Source organism: Molossus molossus, unplaced genomic scaffold (genome assembly GCF_014108415.1).
Source record: "Molossus molossus isolate mMolMol1 unplaced genomic scaffold, mMolMol1.p scaffold_m16_p_6, whole genome shotgun sequence".
Lineage (NCBI taxonomy): Eukaryota > Metazoa > Chordata > Mammalia > Chiroptera > Molossidae > Molossus > Molossus molossus.
Genome location: NW_023425399.1, coordinates 14,229,774 through 14,247,420, shown reverse-complemented (window position 1 = coordinate 14,247,420; position 17,647 = coordinate 14,229,774). Strand labels below are relative to the sequence as shown.

General features: G+C 53.2%; 1 protein-coding gene across 2 annotated transcripts in view; it reads right to left on the bottom strand.

The window, feature by feature from the left end:
- Positions 1–17,647, bottom strand: part of PTPRT (protein tyrosine phosphatase receptor type T) — a 967,960-nt gene that overhangs the window by 224,932 nt on the left and 725,381 nt on the right. For both annotated transcript variants that reach the window (XM_036244362.1, XM_036244363.1), the window contains exons 10-11: positions 12,534–12,735; positions 11,151–11,253 (exon numbers count right to left, since the gene is read on the bottom strand). In XM_036244362.1, the coding sequence (XP_036100255.1) occupies positions 11,151–11,253; positions 12,534–12,735 (305 nt within the window). The remainder of the gene's footprint in view (positions 1–11,150; positions 11,254–12,533; positions 12,736–17,647) is intronic.

Here is a 17,647-nt window from a genome sequence, read left to right as displayed (position 1 = left end):
ACGTGTACTTGAAATGCAGACAGTGCAGGAACTGAAGTTTTAATTTAATTCAGTGTTAATCAATGTAAAGTTGAGGATCCCATGTAGCTCTGGCTATAGTATTGGACGGTGTAGCTCTGAAGTCTTGCCCTTGAACCCTGCTTACATTACTGGGGCGGCTAACCCTTGCCCTGGCCATGAATACTTCCTTTTTCACATGTCTAATCTTTATGCATTGCTTAGTGAGCCTACAACCAAGCAGACACGCGCTTAGAAAGAAAGGGATGGGTTGTATTGTGAAAGGGGGTTAAACACCCATTTCTTCTGCCTCGTGGCGGAGACTTTAAACTCGAAGTTGTTCTTTCGCTACTAAAAAGCTGGGCCTTTCACGATCGCCTCCCTCGCCGTTGCCAAGGGGAAGCAAGCCCCTGAGCGGCCGCAGGTGGCTGGAGCCAGCACCGAGCAGAATGCTTTCCGGATGAGAGCAGACCTCCTTGGAGTCTACCCTGCACAGATGGACGCGCTAGCTCAGAACAGCAACAGACCAGGCTACAGAAATGCACTCGGTGGAGGCCGACTGCAAAGTCTGACCTTGGGGCGCCGCAGACACGGAGGCTGAGAGCCACCGGTTATCAGCTGCGACGCAGCGACGCAAACCGTCACGGGGCCGGGGACAGCGTGCGAAGTACAAGTCGGCATAAACGGTTGGAGAGAAGGTGACACTCAGGAGAAAGCACCTTGCAGAGACACTGTTGCTCCTGCAAAGGGTGCTACCAGCTCCCCCCGGGGAGAGGATTAGCCTTTGAAGAACCCATCTACTTGGACTGCCCTTCCATCCGTAGCCTGGCCTCTGTTGTCCGTGACATACTTGGCTTCAGTGACCTTCACCTGGAATCCATTGCCATCCATCTGCCATCACTCAGTCATACCCACAGCCACATTCCCCACAGCCGGGCTCCGTTCCTGGGCCTTACCTCCGATCACCTTGCTCTCTGAACACTTCTCTCCAGCCTCTCCCTGCTTTGTACCCTCTACAAGTGTCTTCAAAGGTCACCTGGCCCTCAATCTCTCTGCTTCCATGTTTTAACTGCCTTGGTTCCTTCTGCCTCTCTGGCCGGTCCTGCTCCACCTGTGTGGTTCCTTGGATCCCACAGAAACTCCGTCTTGTTCCTCATCTCATCCACATTCTCCCTGGAAAAAGTCACTCACTCCTCCCAGGCCTCCACCACCAGCTGAACGTGAACCCCAGTTCTCAAGCCCTGCTCGATGCCTCCCCAGCACTGCAGGCTCCTGAAATTTAAACAGTCCCTGTGGTAGGAGGTGAACAGGACGACCACACTCTGCTTCGTCTCATGCCAGTAACAGCCTCGTCTCCGTGTCTCCAGATGGCAGATGGTTCAAAATAGAATCCTCCTTCCTTCTTCACGTCCCAGCAACCGCTCCTGCTCCGTTTACGACGTTCTTCCCGAAACACCTGCTTTTCCCTAAGGAGTAGAATCCAGAACCCCTCGACACCAGAGCCGATACTCGGTAAGCTGGGTTGTTTGGGGTGCTGATAAAAGGGGCCCTGCGACACAATTAGGGTGAGCTGAGATGGATGCAAATGCACATACATGGTTCAGGTGTCACCCTTCTTTCCTTTGGTTTTCTGGTTGCAGCTCTGGGCCACCCTCACCAGACTGACCGCGTGTCCTTGGGCAGTTTCACTGGTGGTACCTACGCACCCCATTAATTGTAGCTGCGTGTCCCCCCAGTCACCATATCTACAACGTGGAACAGCCCCATGGGGAACAGCCCCGGCCTTGACCCCATTATTCCTTAGTTCTATAGTTTCTTCTTTTCCTGACGCCGCCTCTTCTCCAACCTGGTTGGAGGGCATCCCAGCGTGCTTTTAGACTTGGTAGGGTTTGCAGAGCTAAGGCTCCTGGCAATTTGCGTGGGAGTGCCTCTCGCCCATCCCCCCACACCAAAGTGGGACGCATTCCGCTCCTCATCTGCAGGCCCCAGCAAAGCTGGCCCGGAGGGCTGGCAACTAAGCAAAACCAAAGATGTTTAGAGAAAGAGCGAGCAAATGTAACCTCGGTCTCTCATGTCTCCCCACGTGGCCAGGGGCTCGTAAACCCTCAGCCGCCCCTGTTAATAAGTCCTCTCGAGTTTCACGTCCCTATCCTAACTGGACGCCAGCACAGGCTGGTGGCTGGGAACCAGATGGTAGCGATGCCCATCTTGCCCACTGCAGCCCCACGGACCAGCGAACCCTTCTGTGGATGCATCCGCGCTCCCACTCTGGGCTCGCAGCTACCAAGGGAATCCTGGAAGAAATTTGGCAATTGTTTCCTTTTCTTCCCAATGATGTTTCTTACTTCTTTAACACTTGGCTGGGTCTCCGATCTGTCCTGCAGCCAATCACTGTGTGTTCCAGAATCACCAGTGCTAACTAGCCGCACCTGTCGAACGTAAAGGGCTCGTGGAGTCACACGAACTAGCGATGTCCTCAGAAGCCGTTTTCCATGTTACACGGTCTTGAATAAGTCAGTGTGACATATGCCTCCTCCTCCAAGCTGGAGCACCCTCTGTGTCCAGGCCTCGGGCAGTCCCTGGAGGCAGCTGCACAGCCTAACTGAGCTGGAGAAGGTCCCTCAGAGGTCGCCAGTGCTCCCCTGGACCACGCTTCAGCTCCCAGCCTGTCCTTGCCCACCTGGTTCCTAACTCTCCCACTTGGTTCCCAGACCACCTTCGCCACCACTGGCCTCCTCTGACAGTGTCCTCCTGGACTCTTCCCTCCGTCATTGTTCCTTGGCTCAGAGAATGGCACCATCATCCACCCCACCGACCAACCCAGAAACCTGGGAGTCACCCTGGGCGGTGTCTTGTCCTTTACACCCACCACCGGCCCCAAGTCACGCATCACCCAGGTAGCTCACCTCACCTGCCGCAAGTCTGAGCTCCATCGACACAGCTACCCTAACCGGTGCCCCTTCATTTCTCATCCAGCCATAACTGTCCCCCAGCCGGGCTCCCCGAACACTCCTGTCTTCTCCGATCCGTTCGCCACACTGATGCCAGGAAGACCTTCTTTAAAAAGTAAGATGGATCACAGCGTTCACTTGCTCAAAACCCCTATCCTGAGGAGTGTTCCCTAGCTCTCATCCAGGCCCATCGGGCGCCTCTCTCCTCGCGTCTTCGCTCCACGCTGCCCCACTGGCCTCCTTCCCGGTTCTCTGACTTCACTCTGGACGCTCCAGTCTGAGCCCGAGTCTCCTCTTACAGGAAGGAGTGAGATACGGGAGGAAGAAATAGCACCAAAGCGTGCATCGTCAAGCTGGCTCACATTCGGGAAGGGGGCTGGACCCTAATGGGATGTGAGGAACTGAGTGTCGTGGTGTCAGGATGGTCCACCCAAGGGACAGGCGGCAGGGCATGGATGCCTGGACTCTCATCCCCCACCGGCTGAAGGCCGCCCTGGGGGTGTTCAAATCTTTGCACTTCTGACCTCCCTGTTCAAACCACACGAAATCCCGGGGGCTTCGGAGGAAGCACTGAGGCAGAGCAGAAGAAAGATGGGAACCTGCAGCTGTCCGTGGAACTGTCCAGCACAGCTGCCGCTGACATCGGAGGGGCGGTGGGGAGGTGACGTGGGCCCAACAAGCACTGGCTGCAACCGCACTCTTCACGACAGCTACGGTCTGGAAACAACCCAAGTGCCCCTCAGGAGACAAGTGGATAAAAAGGATGTGGTACATGTACACAATGGAATACTATGCAGTGAAAAAGAAGGATCTCTTACTCTTTGAGACAGCAAGGATGGACTTGGAGATTATCATGCTAAACAAGCCGGTCAGAGAAAGACAAATATCACATGATCTCACACATACATGGAGTCTAATGAACAAAATAAACTAATGAATAACATAGAAACACAGGCATGGAAACATGGATCAGACTGATGGATCTCAGAGAAAAGGGGGGGAGGGGGAGTGGGAAGAGATTAACCAAAGAACTTAAATGCATATATGCGTAGCCCATGGACAGAGACCATAGAGTAGTGAAGGTCTGGAGTGGGGCAGGAACTGGGAGGTGGGGGGCAATGGGGGGTGGTGGTGAGGGACATCTATAATACAACAAAAATTAAAAAAAAAAAAAGAATTGGCTGCAACTAACAACAGTGTCATTAGTTTCCGTGGCACGGTTAGCACAGAGCTATCTCTGCTGTTAGGTTTTCAGCTGTTTTGCTGGTTTCTGGATTGTCTGTGCTCAGTAGAGTCTGACACATGGTTGTTTGCTCAAATTCAAATGCGATATTTACCGACTTAGTCAGCTAATGAATCGATAGACAAATGAACAAGTGAACGGGTACACCTGACTCATCTCCTAGGTGTGGTCTCACCTCTCCTGCTTGGTCTGACTGTCCCCCCTACTCTGTGCCCAGTATTTCATAAGGTCTCAGTTAAGGGAGCTCAGGCAGGTCCCCATGCCTCTTCCTGCGGGGCTGTGGGTGTGCTCCGCTTTCATTTCACACCCTAAAGTGGCATCTCCTCCAACTTGAGGACACTTCTGGCTGTCGTTTGAGGCTCCCAAGGCCTGTCTCCTTGAGTTGATGTTTGTGAAAGGTGCTCCAATCTGAGGACCTATTTTTAAGGTAATCTTGTTGGAAGGACTCGGGGACACCCCTGGAAGTAAGTGCACATTCCCTGACATGGCCTGTGCCTCCCAGCACCTTGCATGTGACAGAGCTTCCATGGGGTTGAGGAGCCCCAGCAACCAGCCCCGCGCACAGCTCTCCAGCCCCCAGCGCGAGGCCCGGCGGCACCCCCGCCCGCCCCTGGCCACGCTGAGGAGCACACCAGTGGTACTTTACATGACAGCACATTCGACCTTCAAAACAATCTGTGACATGGGTGTTCCCATGTTACCAGCCAGTAGCCCGAAGACCAGAGAAACGAAGTGACTGGCCCAAGGGCACCCGGGGAGTCAACTGCACACGGTTGGATCTGATTCCAGGAGCCTTTGCTGTTCCAAGGAGCCCAACTGGGAAGTCCGCTGTGGTAGGACAAGACGAGAGGTCGAAGGTCTGAGTCAGGACCACACAGGGAGGCCGCAGGCTGGTAGAGATTGAAAAGCCGAGTCCCTGACAGAGGAGCGGCCAGGACAGAGTGGGAGCCTAAGGAGGAGCTCGTGCATTTTGCTACAGGATGGGACATGGTGCTGGAGGTCCCTACCAAATGCTCTCCACACCTCTGAGGACAGAGTCCAACCCCGGTGAAGACTGCTTTACCCGGCCCCTTGCTGTCTCTCCTCTCTCCTTATCCCTGCCGCAGCCCACTGCGTGCCTTCTCTGCCTTGGCTCTTGCATTCGCTGCTTCCTCCTGGGTCACGCTCTCCGCTTCGAACTAAGCAAACCCCCCTTACCCATCTGTCTTGGATCAGGCAGCACCGCCTCCAAGAAGCTCTCCCCGCACCTGAGCCCACCGGGCTAGCGATGAATTCCTGTGCAACGGAACTGTCATAGGACCTCCGACCAAGTACTCGGGGTCAGCAGCATCCGTTCCTTTTCCGGATGTTCTTCCTCCAGACCTGCAGCATCTAAACTGGAAGCCACTAGCCACAACTTAAAAAAAAAAAAAATCAATTCCTCAGTCATGCTCATCATATTGCAAGTGCTCAATAGCCACATGTAGTTGGTGGTGACTGTTTGGACAGCGCAGATTAGGACATTTTCATCACGGCAGGGGGTTCTGTTGGCAACTCTCATGGACGAGGAGGCCGCTGAAGGCAGGGCCCGTGAGGTGCATGTCCACTGTCCCAGCACCCGGCATCTGCCAGGTGGGCAAACAGATGTGCCGAATGACTTATGTGTTTGTGATACCTTCTAAATGCCAGACTCTGTCCCAGGAAAGGGGATCTCTCAGTGTCAAGCCTCCCGGTTTCTTGGAGCTCACAGTCTAGCGAAGAGCATGAAAGAAACAGACCCAGAGAAAACATGTCGCATACACAGCACCACAAAAGGCTCAGGGAGGAGAGGAGAAGAAAACACACCGGGCACTGAATAAACCTGGTAAAGGAGCAAAGCCGAACACAGGTGAGGGCCAGATTCTGACGGGCCTCGAATTCCATGCTAAGAAGCGTGACCTTAAATGCGGTAGACAGCCAGTGACCCGTTGAGGAATTTTAAGCAGGAAAGTTAACTTGATCCAATGTTGGCGTCTCAAGGACCATTCCAGCAACCTGGGGTGTGTGTGTGTGGGGGGAGTTGGATATGGAAGACGTATGCCAGGCAAACCAGCAGGCCGCCCTGGCAGGTTATCAGGCAGGAAGAGGGAAGAGAGAAGAAAGAGCTAACCCCAAAGCTGAGCCTGACACTGAGTGGATGGGTCCCACTGACTGATTGGATGAGGACAGAGTAGGGGAGAACAGGGCACCTCGGAGGACCCAGGTGAGGGTCTGCTGCAGAATCCAGGGCTCTGCCCCGACCTTACTTCAGGGACTGCATTATGGGTGATTAATTCATGGCCAAGTTACTTTCTTATGAAGGTTACTACAGATACATCAGCATGACAGGCAGGGCGTGGAGGAAGGAGGCTTGGCACGCACGAGTCAGAGCTGAATATTAGATTCTAGACACCATTTGATTGATCTTTTAAGCAATTCTGGGATTCTGTCACTTAAAAACCAATAAATCTTTGAAGGCCTGGGGAAAGCAATGCAAAAGCAATAAATCTCTATTGTGGAGCATTAGAAATATAGGCCAAGCTGCCGACGTGGTCTGGCTGGAGAGATGAGGGTGCGGGAGCCCCACACGGCAATTTCCCTTCCTCCTCCCTCGCCTCCCCGAATGCCCACTTCTCCCAGACGGAGTCAGAGCCCCAGGAGGAGGACGCCTACCTGGGCAAGGCCTGGAGGCTGGGGCCTAGCTAGGGTGCTGTTTGAGGACAGGCAGACCCTCCACTCAGAAAGAGACATGCCGAGGTTCACACGTTACCAGCTAGGCCGGCACAACCCAGAGCTGAGGGACCCCTGAGACGTCCTCCTGTGCCCCCTCACTTCCCAGGTGGTGGAGGTTCACGCCCCAGCATCCCCAGTCGTCGCTTGACATCCCAGCCATGGGAAACTCGGAACCTTCTGGGGGAGCAATGAACTCAAAGGCAGGAAGCAAGGGCCATGTCCTGACTGTACCTGTAACAAGCTGGGCGACCTTGGCTGGTCATTTCACATCTTAGAACACAGCTTCATCCTCTGAAACGAAGATGGTATTTCCCACCCAGCTAACTCATCGGGTAAGTGGCCATCCGACGACACCATAGAATTAACAGCACTATCAAGTGTAAAGTACGAGTGCAGGCGCCCGATGCAGGGCAGCTAGTGAACACTGTGTCCTGCAGTCCCACCCCCCTGCCCCATTCACGGGCATAGCTACCCGATGACCAGCTTCTAGAGGACAGGTGTGTGCCTATCTTGTTTCCTGCTATATACCACGTCTCTCCTGCTCCTGGGACACAGCAAATTCTCAATAAATATGTGTTGGATGACTGGTCACCTGTCTCCCATATGGGCATCCGCGTGCCTGGCGTTCAAAGTGAAAAATAATCAAGGTAACTGAAAGCGATTGCTGTCACTGCAAGCTGTCCCGAAAGGCTTGCTAAGTGGCATTGGTGAGTCTCTTACCCTTCCTGGCAAATAAATGCCCAAGCAAGAGTCTAAAAATAGTTCCAGACACTGAGTGTACCCACCCTCAATGATCCAAAGCCTTGGGAAGAGAAGCAGCCAACCGTTTCCAGACACCAAGCAACGTCCCTTTGGGCAGTGACATTTATTTTCTTTTTTTCCCCCCTATGGAAATGTCACCAAAATATATCATGCACAACTTTCACCTAGGGAGGTGGTGTGGCATAGTGGAATGCGTGTTAGTCTAGGGTCGGTTTAAATTCTGCCTGCACCACCTGCTTGTTCCGGGGTCTGGCTCAACTCCCTCAGGGTCTGTTCATCTCAGTCTCCATCTCTGCAAAGTGGGGAGACCGTTACTGCAATGCTGCGAGGACCCAGTTTTTCTGTGGTGTCAGGCCCACAGCAAGCCCTCGCTCACTAGGTGAAAGCTAGCGGGTTCTTTTCACTTGAGGACATGGAGCCTAATGCTACATTTTTGGGGTGAGCCAGGAACAAGGAATGAACACCCATGGCTGTGAGGAGCTGAAGCGCACAGACTTCCTTGAGTCCTGGGATTGCATTTATAGAGTTTCCCTGTTTTATGCTCCCTGCCAAATGGCATCTTTCCCTGCTAAGGGGGCCCTTTCCATTCCCACCTCCTAATTTACTGTAGTCTTAGGATGCACGAGATTACTGAGCATTTGGGCAGCCTAGGAGGATGTAGGCTCAGAGGGAACGAGCAAGGGGCTTTGCTTTGTGGGAACTGGAAGAGCTTTCCAGGAACATTGGTTTGCTACTCAGAGGCCCTTTGCTGGTCTCTGGAGTCACGCGGGCCGGGATATGGGTCCTGGCTCATGGGTCCTGGCTCGTTAACAGGCTCTGATGGAGTTTTAGTTTCCTCGTTTCTAACAGAAAGATACGACTCGGAGGTTAGTCAAGATTCAATTCTTGGAACATAGCAGTTGCCCAGTAAAACACGGTGCTATTTACTCTGATGAGTTTTCAGAGGTTCACAGATATATTATCTGATATATCCTGAGGACAGGAGCCTAATCCTCTGTATAAAATCGAACTCTATCCTGCTGGACCTATATTGCGTATCTCTTCATACAATTATAAAAGTTTTTCGGAAACTTTGTGCTGGAAAAGAGTTAGGGGATCTTAAGGAAAAGGCAAAGTCCTTCCCTCCCCACCATAGAACCAGGGTCTCGACAAGCTTTGGAAATTTGAACCGGAAGGAAGCAAGCAACACTGTGATCTTGTGGTGGGATAGATTTTTTTCGAAAACCATCTTGAGCTGAACTTCCTAAGTTCCAAGGAGAAGAAGCAAAGCTATCACAGGAATGGGCTCTCTGAAAGCTGCCTCGCTGTGGCTTACTTCTTCTGGATTGTATCTAGCCACGGTGCACTCATCACCTTGCGCACTTTCCAGACCAGGAAAAACGCAGGTTCAGAGAGATGGAGTATGTGGCCCAAGGTCACACAGCAGTGTTAGAGCAGGATTTGAACCCAGGCTCCCAGCCCCTAAGCTCCCATCCTTTCCCTTGTGGGGAGCTGAACTCAATCCACACCCGCCAGGCGGCCACGTGGATGCCAGATGCCCAGGTCCCTTGGCTGGTCATTTTGCAGGCTTGCAGAATGCAAGGGGAGACTGGGGGCTGCTATATAAAGGTCATGGGTTTTAAGTCCGCTGCTAACTTATCCTCAGCATTGGATACACTGTTTCTCTTTTTCTGGGCCCTGGGAAGCTTTCAAAGAGGAGGCTGCTGTGGAAGAGGTAGGAACTGAGAAAGGGAGGAGGCCGAGGTGGCCCAGACAGAACCCGCCATCTGGCTCCCGGAGGACCGCATTCAACCTCAGCTCTCCTCCTCACTGTCTGTGTGCTCCTGGGAGTTCCTGAGCCCCAGGATAATCCCATCTCAGTGGATAGACAGAATTAAGTGACGACGTCGCATGAAAGGAACAGGAATAAAAGCAAGGCGCTCAATAACTATTTGTTTGATGTAGGAGTCACCATCTGCTTTGGCTCGTCACAGCTGGGACAGCCCCCGAGCCACCTACGTGGAGAAGATCAGGCAGAAGTGCTCAGGTCGGGTGCCCCACAAATACTACGCGACTTGCTGCAAGGTCTGGAGCTTTGCCTGACTTAGGATAGAGCACTGTTCAAAGTCCAGGGAACTTCCTCATTGCTGGCAACTGATTCCATCTGCTGCGTTGCCTGTAATTTCTGGGTGGAGTTGGATCCAGGGAAAACAGATAACTGGACCATCCCGATAGCCTCCTCCGTGGCCGGTCTCCGCTCCCCAGCACAGCAGGTGGCTATCCGTGGCTCCCCAGGGACGCCAGACAAGCCCCAGCACCTCACACGCGGCCCCCACCGTCACCCCAGCACTCCTGCCTTGATCCTTACGCTGAAGCAGACCACCACCCCTGGTGCCCCCGGGACAGCAGGCTGCTTCTCTCCTTCCCGCCGGGCCCTCCTCCCGCGTTGGCAAAGTCTCAGCCGGCACTGCAGACCCAGCTCGGAGTCACCTCCGCTGGGAGCCCTGTCCTCGGGGCTCTCGCCACACCCCATGCATACTCCACACGCCTGCACCACCTCGTAATCGTGTTTTCATGTTTCTGTTCCCCCCAACCAGAGTCTGGCCTTCTTTAGACCAGGAGTGATTCACGGCTGGTTCGCTGCTCCCCTAAGCAGTTCCAGTCCCTGGCAGAGGGCAGGAGCTCAACGAATAGTTGTTGACTAAGCAAATGAGTCGTTCTTCCCCCCTGGGCCCCTCCCCACTCAGGGCAGCTAAGGTCTTCAGTCCACGCGTGTTGAACACGACTGAGCCCAATTGAAATCCGTTTTGCCCACCACCCTGCTTGATTTGAAGGGACTGGACCAAGGGACTGGAGGCCCCTGATCGCTGAGCCAAGCTCGCAGTCAGTGTCCAGGTTGCTGCCCTGCAGAGGGAAGCTGGATGAAAAGGGAAACCCGCCTTCCTGGTCGCCCTGAGCCACGGCCCTGCACCGGGACAGCTTAGTTCCGGAGACGCTTTCCTTGCGGGGCCGGAAGTCTGCTCCCGGCCTCCGCAGCCTCTCGTGGAAAGCAGCAGCGTGGCTCGCACTTGTAGGCCTGTGTGGGGCCCTAGCTCGCTGCGCTGGCCCGTGCATGATCTCTGAGCTGTTCAGAATTCACGAAGCCTGCCACTTGGGCTTGGAAAGGTCGTCTGGCCAGGAGACTGTTTCCAGGCTTCCAACCCATTCAATACGTTTACAATAGCTGTGTTCCAGAAAGTTCTCTCTCTCCCAGCCGCCCTCAGGTCCCCATCAGCATGCCCCCTCTCAATCACTTCCAGTCCCCATTGTGTAGAGAAAGGCTCCGGGCTCGGTGGCCCCCCTGACCTGGGCTTGGGCTGCTGACCTCTTTCTTCAAGAAGCCTCACTCTGGCAGCCCTGCTGTGGGCATGGCCGGGGACATGCGTCAGTGGGAGGTGTCCCAGGTGCAGAGAAGGACAACTGAACTCTGGGTGAAGGTGCCTCCTCACCTGACAGGGGCTCCCCGGGACTGAGCCGGCTTCAGCATCACCGTGATGGTCGTGTCTGTCTCGTTCAGCGGGGTGTCGGTGTCATATTCGGGCATCGACGGAGCTGGGCAGAGAACAGAGAGGGGGGCGCTCAGCGCGGGTCTCAAACCCCGCTCACCCCTTTCCTCGATGCCATCCCCAAGGACACTCAGGACGGCTGGAAGGAGGGCGCCTGGGAAAGGCTTAGATGATGGTCCCAGGGCCCCCCAGGATTTCTGCAAAGGAGGTCCTGACCCCCGCCGGGCTGGGGTTCCTTCAAGTGTGAAGAGTCCGGGTGGCAGTGGTGTGGCCAGTAACCCTCAGGAATCAAAAAGTTCCACGTGAATGAACAGAAATGCAGGAAATATAAGTACTTAACACAGAAACGGCTGCAGCCAATGTTGTTAAGCGCATTTAAAATACAAATTACAGCAGTGATGCAGTAATTCTTTGTTCCTCCCTCTCTCATGTGACCCTCCCTCTCTCATCCCCAACCCACAGGAATGCAGCTAAATCTAATCCCCTGGGAAGGTAATTTAGCCATTTGTATTAAGAGCTATTAAAATCCACATCCCTTTTAATTCAGTATTTCAATTTCTGGAATTTAATCCCAAAGTTATAATCCAAATCAACAAATTGAACTTTATTCTGTAACATGTTTATTGAAGCGTTATTTTATAAAATCATGGGAGCACCAAATATATCCAACCACGGGGGAATATTTAATTAAATTACGTCCATCCGCTTGACAGAACATTCTAATGAAAGCGATGTAGCAACGTGGAAGATGCTTATGATATAAACATAAGTGAAAACATTAAGGTACAAAAAAAACCACCATGGTTCTGTTTTGCAAAATATATACACATGGGCCGGAGCTGCAGAGACATTCTGAAAAAATATCACTGGCAGGAGAGGCTCTGAGACCCCTCTGCTCGACGCTGTCTGAGGGTGGAGGGGGCCCTGCCGAAGACCACAGGTGAAACCTTGGGCCCCTGTGGCTTTGCAACGGTCCTTCACTCATCTGCCATAAGAAATATTCCTGAAAATAAATCACATTTGTACAAGCCAATGTGCATGAAAAAAAAAGTACTATTTAATGCAACTGTGTGGTCTGTTTTTTTGAGAATCGCTCAGCATCCCCGGTGGTCTAATTAATATATTTTTTACACTTTAGGACGTTTGTGGATCAGGTTTTGTTCGTGAGGCGACAAGGTAACACACGAGGTACCTACATGGCTCTGGTGGCTCCAGCACCGCGTGGTGACAGCTGCCTCTGGCCCTGCCCCCTCCCGGGACAATTAGGAACGGGGGGGGGGGGGGGGGAGACGACACAAAGCAACAAGCACTTTCTGAGAGAGATACCTGAGATTTTGGTGGCGATCCTGGTGGTGACGGGGGGCCCGAAGCCCTTCGCTGTGCTGGCCTTGATGGTGAAGGAGTAGGTGGTCCCGGGGTACAGACCCACAAAGAGGTGGTGGGTTTCATTCCGGAGCTTGAACACCTTCCCCCTCTGGCTGGAGAGGTCGGCGCTCGGGTCCAGGGAGCCCACAGCCTTGTAGTTGATCTGTGCGACAAGCAAATAGGCCAGTCAACACCTCACCCAGGGAGCTGGCTGAGCCCCCGTGGGAGCCTCGGGGAGAGAAGGAGCAGGCACCCAGGTTACCCAGCCTCCAGCGCGCCACTGCCACAATAGTGGCACCGCCACCCAACAGGAACACGGCGCCCCCTACAGACATGCTTTTTAATGTCCTCGTGGTCACATCAAAACAAAGAGAAAGTAAAAAAAATTAAATTAAACGATATTTGTGTCAAACCAAATATAGGCAAACTATTGTCATTCCAACCTGTAATCAACATAGAAAGTGGATGAGACCATTTATAATATGAAGACATACAGCACTTTCGCATGGAGTCTAAGACATCGTGTATGGAGTTTGCCCTGAGGACGCATCACCATTTGAACTGGCCACGTTTCTGAGGTGTTGTAGTCCTGCGTGGCTAGTGGCCACCACACGGCCACAGGCACCCCAGTAGGAGTGATTTGCAAAGCTCGTTAAAAATGCAACTTGTGCCCTGGCCGGTTTGGCTCAGCGGTTAGAGCGTCGGCCTGTGGTCCACAGAGACCCGGGTTCGGTTCCCGCTAAGGGCATGTACCTCGGTTGCAGTTTGTCCCCGGCCCTGGTTGGGTCATGTGGGTGGCAGCCACTCAATGTGTCATTTTCACGTCGATGTTTCTCTCTCTCTCCCTCTCTTTCCCTCCCACTCGATCTGAACAAAAAATGGAAAAATGTCCTCGGGTGAGGATAAAAAAAAAACGCAACTCGTGGGCCCTTTCTCCACGTGGCACTAGCTGCTGCTTTCTTCTGCATTACCCTGTTTGTCTTCCCCAACCTTGGGGGCATCAGGAAGGATACATATTCTCTTTTTTTTTTTTATCTCACCTGAGGACATTTTTCCATTTTTTGTTCAGATAGAGTGGGAGAGAGAGAGAGAGAAACATCGACGTGAAAGGGACACATCGAGTGGCTGCCACCCACATGACCCAACCAGGGCCGGGGACAAACTGCAACCGAGGTACGTGCCCTTAGCAGGAACCGAACCCGGGTCTCTCTGGACCACAGACCCACCCTCCAACCGCTGAGCCAAACCAGCCAGGGCTTATTCTCATTTTAATGATGCAGAAATTGAGGCTCAATTGGAAACAACTTGTATTAAATCAGGGCTTTTCAACGTATCTCTGGTGAGGGCATCGTTTTGAATTTCCTAGTCTGCTGCAGGCCTGCAGTAATGGAAAGACCACAGCACCGGGGACTCATCTTGTGCATTTGGCAGTTGTCAGACTGGTGTGCACTCTGTGCAGGAAGAGGGTCCCTTGGCCATGCACCTGCCGTCCCAGCAACGCCAAAGCACTGCACCTATTTCCAGGTGCTCGCCCTCCATCTCTGCTCGTCCTGTGACGTGGCAAAGCGGCTGGCATCCTGGCACTGGCCCGTGGGTCGCACTCTGGGTACCACGTTTCTCATCTAAAACATTTGTCAGAGCGGCAAACATGGGCTGTTTTCGTCTATTAGTTTTATCTAGTTTGTTCTATTAAAACATATTATTAGAACATAAAACACACACAGGAAACTAAACGGCTCAATGAATTTTTACTAACTGGGCACAGTCATGCACTCGGCACCCAATCGAGAGAGAGAACATTACCAGACCCAAGATTTGTCCCCTCGCAACCCTTCGGTCCGTACCCGTCTCTCATGGCAAGGAAACCTCCTGTGTTGACTTCAGACAGCACAGAGCAGTTCTGCCTGGGGTTGAACGCTACATGGATGGAGTCACACAGGGTGTGCCCCTGGCTGGGCCTTTCACTCACATTGTGCCTGTGAGATTCACGCAGCTACATGCGATTCACGTGTAGTGGTGGACCATGCACTCCCGTGGTGATGCAGTAATCCATCACGGATGCGGGCCTGCACCCAGGTGCCCCCTGCCCCTCCTGGAGACACACCGCATTAACCGAAGAACAAACTCGTTCCTCACTTCGCACTCCTCCACAAAGGGTTCCCCAACAGCCCCGAACCCCAGGACCTGCGCTGTGTGCTGCTCGGCCCCTAAAGAGTACAACTTAGACCCTGTCCTCAGGGTCTTCTCTTCCAGAGCGAGGTAAGTCGACTACAGGCACCTGGCCCCACTGTTTTCCATCGCGAATGTCTGATGCTTGTCCTGAAGGCTGGACCCAGCAGAGAAGGGGACGCACCAACTTAACTTCAAAAATAAGCAGTTTGCTGTTTCTGGCAAGGGCACCAAACGTTTTTTGGAGAAAGTAACTTTTCTGTATTATGCCATCTAGCAATCGACGCCCATCTCTAGGAGAGAGGCCAGACTCTGCCCGGGGGAGAAATGCCCCAAGTCGAAGGATTCGGGCATTTTGCAAGTAGAACCTGGGCAGGAGCATCCTTCCCTCAGGTCCCTGGCGGGCGTGGTCACAGCGCTCCCTCTGGTCACCCCTCTGGTCACCCCTGCCCAAGACAGCCCATTTCAGGCGAGCAACCTACGGAACACCTGCCTCTCTGCGTGGGCGCTGGAAGGAAATGCCGGCTAATTAGCACCCGCTGGGCTGATGGGAGTCGGTGCCTGCGTTTCCCTGGCTCCCCTCACCCTGCAGCACCCAGGGGTTCCAGTCCTCTTGCCTCCAAAGGGGGCTGGCTGCAGAGCATCCTGGCCGTTGGCTGCTGTCCCTTCTCTTCTCCACTCTCTAGCGTTTCCTCAACTTCTCCACCATCTCGGGGAGGGGTGCGGGGGTAGGACACAGTGCTCAGGGAGGGATCCAGGGCAGCACTGAGCTAATAGTATTGGAGGGGGACAGGGATGCCGAGGAAAGAGCACTCTCGGTCCTAGGTAGGGGAGCTGCCCGAGCGAAGGCATGGAGAGGGAAAGGCTGCAGAGAGCGGACAAAAGTCCAGTGTGCCTGCAGAGTGTGAGCAAGAGAACGGGAGCGGCGCTCAGTGTGGGGGGGACTCGCTTCCTGGGGCAGAGGAAGGAGCTGCCCCCAGCAGACGGTGGGGAGGGCACGCAAACGCATCCTTTTGAAATTCCTCCCCAGTCCCCCCGGCTGGGCTGGTGGCAACTACATTGATATACAGACACGGGAGGTAAAACTCATGCCTTATTTACTAGCCAATTCCTTTTCTGCCCTCCAAATTCAATCCCGAAGCAACTCCATTTCCACCGAGCTGTCAATATAATATACCGTGTTCCCTGCTCTCCTAACCTTTCCTGGTATTACAGGATCCTCACTTACTTGTAATGAAACACTATGAATAAATCAATGTATGTTAATATAGCGTGTCTTCAATTTTTTATGGAGGGCTTCACCAAGTCTAATCCCCACTGCTTTGTCAGAAACAGTCTTTGAAAAATTCAGCTTGCAAGTTTTATGAACTTGCAACTTGTGGGGGATCGGGCTGGGGAGGGAAAGGAGGAAGGTGGGGAAAGGGGATTGGGATGGAGCTGTGACCGTCAAATGCATAATGCATCGCGAGTCCTCCCTGGGGCAGGGAGACAGAGATTTGTTAGCAGAGCAAACATAAAATAAAGAGTCAGTGGGGGAAAGGGCGCTGAGCTGCAGGTCGACCCTGGCTCCGGGGACCGCGCTCGGCTGCAACCAGGTGGTTGAAGTCACCCCGTCTCCTCTCTCGGTGGGATCCCTAACCAGGAGCTAGTGGGGGCTCCAGGTGAAAATCTACGTGGAGGGACCTGCAGAGCATGATGCTGAGCGAAATAAGCCAATCGGAGAAAGACAAGTACCACATGATCTCACCTACTTGCGGAATATCATGAACAAAATAAGCTGATGAACAAAATAGACCCAGAGACATAGAAAGGAGTACGGTTCAGACAACAAACCTCAGAGGAGGGGGGCGGGGGGATGGATAAGATAAACCAAAGAACTTATATGCACGTATGTGTAATCAACGAACATAGACAACAATGCTGGGGGTGGGGGTGGGGTTGGGGGGGCAGTGGGGGAGGAAGGTGTCTAGGGGGGAAAAGGAGAAACATCTGTAACAAAAATAAATGAATAAAAATTGGGGGGAAAAAAAGAGAATCTAATGACATCACCCCTTAGGATCCTGTAGTTCTTGGGATTAAGACCACCCTGTCATCCCACGGTCTTCATCCGCTCCCTCCGTCAGTTGGCCTCTCTTGGGCTCTTGTAGCCTAGGCCTTATCACAGTGTCTAAGAAGAGCCATGCTCCCTTTTGCCACAGGACCTTTGCACAAACTATTCTGTCAGCTCAGAAACACCTTCTTCCTTCCCATGCCCCCTTTCACCTGGTTAATGAGTCCTCATCCTTAGATCTTACTAAATGACACTTTCCACGAGCACCTGCCCTGATCCCCCCTCCTCCTTCTTCATGTTCCCAGGACACATCTCTCCTGTGTGAACCACACACTTCACATGTAGCCATGCAATTATTTCATCCTGAGTTCCTTTCCCACCACCCCAGGGGTTGAAAGAGTAAAGCCTTCAAGCCAAATTCGCCCCTCATCTGTTTTTGTCCATAAATCCTTCTGGAACACAGCCATGCCAGTCATTATGTGGATGCCTGCTCAGACACTCAGCGGCAGAATCAAGCACTTGCCGCAGAGACCCCATGGGCCACGCAACCTTAAATGTTGACTTTCTGGCCCTGTGCAGAAAGAGGTCGCTGACTCCTGCACTGGACTTGAAGCTCCAAGAGGGCAAGGATCTTACCACGTCTTCCCTTCGCACGGATAAGGGGATGATCACAGGAGCTGTGCGGCTTGGGCCAGGTGCTGAACCTCTCTGAGCTTTGGGTTCCTTGCGGGTTAAATAAGAATTCTACTGCCGCTCTGGCCTTTGCACCAAGGCTCCGGCTGCAAAGGAGCAAAGCAGGGGCAGCCCTCCTACCCTGAAATGAAGAGGCAGGGGCAAGAGGGGCAGGGAGAATGGA